At 40.0% G+C, this 8,019-nt stretch overlaps 1 protein-coding gene across 1 annotated transcript; it reads right to left on the bottom strand.

The window, feature by feature from the left end:
- Nucleotides 1–348: 348 nt before the first annotated feature.
- On the bottom strand, nt 349–7,675 carry LOC146001858 (uncharacterized). The gene is made up of 3 exons (XM_083139565.1): nt 7,620–7,675; nt 5,298–5,371; nt 349–1,074 (listed from the first exon to the last, which is right to left on the bottom strand). Exons 2-3 carry the CDS (start codon nt 5,344–5,346, stop codon nt 557–559), a joined length of 567 nt encoding a protein of 188 aa, XP_082995691.1. The 5' UTR covers nt 5,347–5,371; nt 7,620–7,675; the 3' UTR covers nt 349–556.
- Nucleotides 7,676–8,019: the final 344 nt, after the last annotated feature.

Here is an 8,019-nt window from a genome sequence, read left to right on the forward strand (position 1 = left end):
ACGTTTTGTAGTGCTGTCAAATTTTCTATGACGTATTCAGGAGAGGGCTTGGTGGCTGTCATGACTGCCCCCTTATGTCTAGCTTTTCTAGGAACACAAAGGACACCAGGTAGGTGTGACTATTTAAACGGAAGCAATGACCCTGCTTTATGGTGATATTCTTCAATACTAATTTTCTGGCCACACTTCAATATGAAATACTTTTATACATACAGTATTTATTGTGGGGAAAGTAATAATTGCTTGGTGGAAATGTGTGGATCAGTACTTCATCAATGAATGTGGTCTAGAAGGATATGTTCTTCAAATGACATACATCGTTCGATTTGAGGAATGAGAAGTGCTTTATTATCGATTCTAACAGGAATATTTGACTTGTACAAACACACTAATGGAAAGTTTTGAGTTTCATCACGAGATGATAAAGCAAATGAGCGTTCACTACAGTAACTAGAAACTGATCTTGAAGAACAATGAATGTTCTTGGAAAATCCTATAAGGCCGTGACTGGTCTTTCCACTGAACTCTTATTATTCGACAAACCCTTTCTACATGATTAACTCTCCGTGCCAGCTTCACTTGCTTCACTTGCAGCTCCTGACTGACCAGGTAAGCTAGGTACAGGCGGAACACCACCTGCAGCGTCTGGAACATCAGGTGTAGCTGGAACACCACCCGCAGCGTCTGGAACACTACCCGCAGGGTTTGAAACGTCAGGTGTAGCTGGAACACCACCTGAAGTGTCTGGAAGACCAGCTGGAATGCCGGATACCGGTGACCCTCCAGAACTTGAACTCTCCTCTTCTTCCTTTCCAGCACTTCCAGTATTTGGAACCTCGGCCACTTGTGCGGGATCGGGGACATTTGGAGCTTCCGCACCACTTGGCATGTCCGGAACGCTGGGAGTTTCCGAACCGCTTGCCATACCCGAGACATCTGGTAGACCTGAACCTGATGGAGCTTTGCCAAAGTTTTCTGGCACTTCGCGTTTGTGTCCTTTGTGCTCGTCTCGAGACCTTTTGTGCATCCCGGAGTGTTCTTCACGGATAGGCACAGCTTCGTTTATCACAAGGTCTGCAAGATACAATGACACGAATGTCAAATAAAAACGCGAATCAACATTAGCAAGACTGCAAGAAAATTTACTAAAAATGTCTGAGTGTAACGTAATGAAGACTACTCTACGTTAGGCGAACATAGTAAATGTACGTGGAAAAATTGTTCACTGAGCGAGAATGCTTTATGCCTCTTCATTTTAGACGTCGTCGCCTTGTAATTAAGGGGTCCCGGGTTCGATACCCGGTGGGGGCACATAGTGATTCGGATCCCACTTTAAACTGTAGGTCCAGTCCCGATTAGCCTTACTGTGCATAAAGTGAATTTAAAACACCAAATCAATCAATCAATCTTCCTTTTAGAATATAGAATTATGTTTGAAAAATTTGGAATTTTGATCTTGTGCTTGTGACTGAAGAAAGATTGTGTATTAATATGCAAATCCATGAAATTGCCAGTTTTAATTCATGAAAAACAGAGAGTGAAAAACGGAATTTATCAACCCACGTTATCGTATTAAACATCTATAAAATGTGGGTTCTATGTGTTACGTTATAAATATAAATGAGCAAACTTCTGTTGAAAAATATTTCTATTCGTTAACAATATTGTTCGAAAGTGAAAGTAGACTTTTCAATTTTTTAAAATTATTTTCTTTAATCGAGCAGATAAGCAGAAACCCTTCAAGAAAGCTCCAAACAGGTTATGGTCTCAGAGTTACTCTGTATTGTGTAGATTTCTAGAAACCGTTTCATCGAACACGTAGGCAACCTCTCAAGGTGCGTCAAAACAGATTATGTGCTCACGCTGAACAGGTTTCCGGAACACGTCCCATCGAACAGCTAGACAGAAATCTCTCCATATGTGTCAAAACAGTCTATGTGCTCACAAGTTAATCGTTACTAAACGGGTTTCTGTAACTTGATCCATCGAACAGTTAAGCAGAAATCTCTCAAGATGTGTCAAAACTTATAATCGAACGGGTAAACAGAAATCTTTCGACCAGACAGGTTATAGGCTGTACATATATCTTGTAAATAATGGTTTCGGAGCCATTGGCTACTGATCTAGTGTCTATTTACTAAATAAATACTAGATCTCCGAAACCATTGCTTTCTGGATTAACGCGGATGAACACCTGATCGCCGTGTGCACCAACGCCGACTATTTCGAAGTTCAGATGAACAATTTTAATCCACTCTAAATGAACTTGGTTTAAAGTTTCGCATTGCACCAACCAAAAATGATATTCACGAGATTTCGTTCAAGTGATCCGAGATTATGTAAAGTTATACCTGATTGGTTGGCTTGTAAACCCTGTTGAACTAAAAAAAAGTTACAATCAAGGACCGCATAAGATAGAAGTAATTCGGGTAGAAAGCTTCTCTGAATTTGAAAGAGGTGCACTAATCAGTCACATCGACAAATACAAGGATGTGACAGGTATGAAGGCTATAAATGAGTGTGCTCATACATATATTCAAGCATTTCTAACAACTTATTTAAAAAAATGAGTGCTGTAAGTTATACAGAGTTAGGGTGCACAAGTAGCCCGAGACCTTACCTTTTGCACCACATAACCTGAAATTAATTTTCAGGCAGTTTTTGCATAATTCACGAATTGTCGCCACTGTACGTACACCCAACACCTCTAGTAATTTATTTGCACGCCCTCGAAATTACTTTCCGTTATTTTTCTATTTAAAAACAACTGCCTATAGTCGATACATCAGTATCGAAAACCACCAGATTCAGACATTAAAATGACCTATCAGAAGTTAAACTTGTTTCAAAACACTTGCAAAAGTCCATCCTCCTGCAAATGTTAAATATCCAAACTCCACAAGAGAGACATAGACAGGCTGACCAAATATTTCTACATAAAATAGTGAATGGCAACCTCAGAAGTGACCGCCTTCTTCAGGAAATTCACTTTCGTGTGCCTGCCCGTTCAACAAGAAGCACTCAACTTTTTGCCTCTCAGAAGCCGAGATTGTGTCTCATCCAGCGCTCTCTGTTCCATAGACTGCCCAGTGAATATAATAATCTAGGAAGCCAAATATACATTTTTGAAAATCTGGACAGTTTTAGAAGAAAGTTAGCAAAAAATATGTAAGTCTTTTAACCACATGTAATTTTTTTTTATGTTATTATTTTTGATGTATTATGTTATTATTTTTTTGTCCTTATGTTCTATAAAAACGTTCCAATGTAAAATGGCTAACGCTGTATTTGGAATCTTCTATTAAATAAATAAATAAATAAAAGTGTTTAACCGTCTTCCTGTAATGGAATTTTCCAATGATTCTTTCCTGATCCGAGTTTAAATTTTGATGCACACGGCCACTCGTGTAAAGAAATAAGGGGGCATACACCTTGCTCTCCAATGTCTTTTTCGTGATTAGGAGTTTGGAGGAAAGATTCAACGTAAGTGGTTGATCGATTGATTTGATTTATTTTACTTCGCTTTTCTGCAACTTTTGGCTAATGGCGAAAGATGAGGATGAGTGATGATATGATGAAATTGATGAAAGGACACTCACAAAGATCACACATGCCCAGGCCGGGATTCGAATCGAGGTTGTCGGTGAATGTAAGTGGTTGACCGAACACCGTTGCATATAACACTATAATAGAATGAGTTTACAATGCAAATGAACAAGAATAATACAGGTTTCCCCGATGGCGATGTGGTAACGTCGACGCCTTGTAAGGGGTCTCGGGTTCGATACCTGGTGGAGGACGCATTGCACAGTGGTTCGGATCTCACTTTAAACTGTAGGTCCAGTCCCGATTAGCCTATCGATGCATAAATATGACTTAAAACATCAATTCGATTCAAAACAGAAATAATACGGTAATTGTATTATCTGTTACTGTGCTGGAAATATTGTAAGACTTGTAAAATGAACACCACAGGAGAAGAGTAGAATAATTTCTGGTGGTGAAATATCGATGGAATGTAATCATGAAATTACTTCATTCAGGAGTAAATTATGGTAATGCATATAATATGCAAATACAATCATCATTCCTACATGTTGACAGTCTAATTATGGTTGACAATTTCAATCATGCCTCGCAAGCATCTATTGAACGGATTATATCTTCCATTGTATTTCCACTCAAAAGTGGACTTACACGTTGTCAAACAAGATGTTGGTTGGAAGTCGTTAGACCCTATTGCTCATTTTCCTTAACGTTTGTGTCATCGTAATCGCGAAGGTATTGCGGTCCAGTCAATGAAAACCAAAAACAGCTCTAACTCACTACAAAGTAGGGGAAAGGTAACTTTTGATGTCGTTTTGCTCATTAGGGGGAGCATTTTCACCAATGTTCAGAAATGTCTCCCTCATGCTTACCTCACTGCATCCCTCTCAAGATAATAATAGCGGATTGGAACCCTTTCTAGAACTACCAACTGCCTAAATAGTTTCAAACAATTCTTGTGTTTCAAGTAATGTTGCCCTGCTTATATATTTAAAAAAAAAATCGATATATTATATCACACATCACTGCCACTGGAATGTAAAACAGTATTTTACAACCATTTGGGAAAATCTGACCCTGCGAGCACTAGCGTACACAAGATTTCTATTGGGAGCGGGTGGGAGAGGGCTGCAAATTTACAGGTGGATACCACTTAGCTGCGCTCATTATACACTATAAAATATTTCGTAATTACCATTTTTAATCTTTGTTTTCAAAGTTTTTCAAAAACAAAAATTGTATTCTGGGTCATTTTAAGGTGATTTTGCATTTACAGAGCTCTTTGCTGCTTTCAATTGAAAATTTTGACTTTCTTATAATTTCGGAAGTGGCTGTAACCCCATCAGATCCCCCTCTACGTACGCCAATGCCTGTGAGCAATACCTTGTAAGTTTTCAAAGTTGTGTTCTTAGAAATTTGTAAAATTTTAATAGTTCGTTCTATTTTGTATTGATTGATTGAATTATGTTATTTTGCGTTGTTTTTCTGCCAATTCTATCTTGTATTAATCATATATGTTTTATTTTGCATGTACCACTATGAAATAATGTTCATGGCTGTCCTTAGAAATATTTTAACAGAATTCTCGTTGTGACAGGGCGGGCTATCATTGATTTATATTTTTCTATCTGTTCATGTAGAACAGAAAAGAAATGAAATGACATAAATAAGTAAAGATAACAGAGTAAGTTTGTCCCTACCGTGTAGAATTGAACCAGTTTTATTACAAACAATTTAGTAAATCTACTTACCATTAGTAATGATGGCCAATAACAGCACACAAGTTACGAATTTCAACATTTTCGTTGTGTAGAGTTCCAATCTCCTGGAAAGAAAGAAGTACAGAATTAAATTCTATGAGAGCGATACATGTGTTATCGCTAAACGAATTACAGTATTTACAGTGTTACGATGTTTGAAAAATCGAGTAGAGACGTGTCTTTGTGGAGCAAGCGAACGAAAGCAAGTCCTCTGCGCAAGAAGTGACTCGAGGGGGCTGTGAGTTCAAGCGCCAGAGTCTCGTCAACCTGCATACAATGCAGTCCAGAATGTACTACGCACAATAGAGGTTGACATTTAGGCATCTTCAGACAAGGTCATCCCTTACGCTCCAAAATATACGCGCTTTACTAACCCCTTGCTCATTGGATTGATTTGGCGTTTTTAAGTCCACTTTATGCACAGGATGGCTAATCGGGACTGGACCTACAGTTTAAAGTGGGATCCGAACCACTATGTGCCTCCACCGGGAATCGAACCCGGGGCCCCTTGATTACAAGGCGACGACGTTACCACTGCGCCATCGGGGAGGCCCTAACCCCTTGCTCATGCCGGTGATGAGGTCCGTGTATAAGAATATTTTATATAGTTCCCATTAACACGTTATACCGTTAATATATTTGTATTTTTTAAAATTATTACTATGTCGCATTGTGAAATGTAATCGAACCTAAAATTTAATATATTCTCAGGCTCTGTCCGAAAGGTACGAAGTACGTACTTGAAGCATGGTTTTGGCGGAAGTGACGTCACCTAGTACAGTTCGAAAGCGCCAAGAATACGAGTACGCAAGTGCATATCTCGTAGTGCAGATAGAAGCTGACTCGGTCACGTGATTTCCGCACTCGTTGTTCGTTTGTTTAAAATCGCGGAGGTAGAAGGTCAGCAAGTTGTTGGTTAAAGTGCTTCTAATGTGTGGAAATGTATGTGTACGAACATTTGAAAATGCAACGTGATTTCTATGGTGGAAAACAAGTGTTTATAACGTGGGGAAAACAACGAGTACTCAGCTTTATCTACTGATCGTATTTGGCGCTGCAGTCGAAGTGCAATTCGAAAGACTTTCACTTCCAGTCCACGACTTCAAGACCGCACTCCAAGAACATACTCGGAGGATGCTCGCTTCAAGTACGGTCTTGCACCTTTGGGACACGGCCAATGTGCAAGATTTGAATATTTATAATTTCTTGTTATTATTTTTTGTTAATATGTTCTTGTTTTGAATCACGTAATAACAAAGTAAATACACTTTTTTAAAAGACCTGGCCACCGAAATCTTAGACAGTTATCCAGTGGCACATACCTACAAGAAGGTCTCGTGCCGCCACTGGACCTGCTGGGTTGGTCCCATTGGTCAAGGGTGGCGAGTCAGTGGCAGAGCCAAGCCTTCTAAATCAGTATATGAAGATTTTCCTGATATTGATACCTAATTACTTCATGTTTGATGAAACATATATGAAGAAGGTAAGCATGGGTCAGCGGGTGAATACACAAACGGGAACAGCCTATTTTCTCTGGATCCAGGATCGATCCTAGGTGCTGGATCGAGAGGTTCATGTCAGATCGACTGCTGTTCCTCCGGAAATGGGGCCCTGGCTTGGACCCCGCGGCCCCAGTTGGGCCTTCAGCGGGACCAGTTCCTGTGTAGCACCAGTCGTACCAGTCAGTCATGGACTATGTGATCTACATATACAGGTTGATCACCAGTTTGATACATGCCCTAGCTAAGGCCAGGAACAGTTGACTTGAAAGCAATATAGCTGATTGAACCTACATATTTTGGGTGTACAGAGAATGGGTGTCAGTGTGACAAATGTATCTGACACGACCACCCCTTCTGCTCAATTGTTAGTGTGTTTGTCGTCACCAATGATCCACGCTTCCCTTGCGGTAAAGTACTCGCAGCAATGTGCATTAAAATTACACACTGAACACCTGCTCTTACACTTGGGTGTGTCAAAATGTGCACTACTGGGGAATCATTTAGAGTTTTTCTTTTACAATGACCCTGTCTGGTTCGCTGCACTATTGGACACCAGGCCAGGTTGTGCAAGGAAATGACGTTCAACGAAGCAGACGAATCGGTGTTGCACCGTGTAACCAACTAGACGCATGAGAGCAGAGAGAGTCAAACAGTGCAGCGAACTGGACGGGGCTAACTTTACTTTACTTGCACTCCTTACCTTGTTATAATCTTGCCAGCAAGATGATCCGAGTGTTGGAAATTCGGATGCAAGTCAATTATAACATAATTAGGCATACTTGCCTGTTCAGACTCTTATGTTTCCCCTTACCTGCGTAAAAAGAGCTTTCCTAGGTGTTCGATATTGAATCCTGTGCACTCGATGAATTTCTGTAGTACGTAGAAACATGTTCACCCTTTATATATACATTCACCAAGGTTTACAGAAAATGGAAAACGCTAACTTTCTCTTTGAAACCAGCAGGGGTGCCATTGCGATGGCTTAGCAGTTGGAAGTTCGGAGATTATACTAGTCTGCTTTCCAGTTGCATCAACTTTGGCGTTTCCGTATCAGTCTGTACCTACGTTGTATTTTGTCTTCACCTACTTATGTCATATGCCAGTTGAAGAAGCCAGCTTGAAACACAAGGTGTACAGTATGTAAAGTTACTGTGATATTCGTTGTTATCATCAGTGTTGTTTGCCTTGCCAAGGAAATTTCCTGACAGTGC

This window comes from Lepisma saccharinum, chromosome 18 (genome assembly GCF_977018435.1).
Source record: "Lepisma saccharinum chromosome 18, izLepSacc3.1, whole genome shotgun sequence".
In the NCBI taxonomy this organism is placed as follows: domain Eukaryota; kingdom Metazoa; phylum Arthropoda; class Insecta; order Zygentoma; family Lepismatidae; genus Lepisma; species Lepisma saccharinum.

Bases quoted from the DNA above. Each gene is read 5' to 3' on its own strand.
- LOC146001858 (XM_083139565.1), bottom strand. From the start codon at position 5,346: ATGTTGAAATTCGTAACTTGTGTGCTGTTATTGGCCATCATTACTAAT. The intron at 1,075-5,297 runs GTAAGTAGATTT...TGTATCTTGCAG, and splicing joins ATTGGCCATCATTACTAATG to ACCTTGTGATAAACGAAGCT.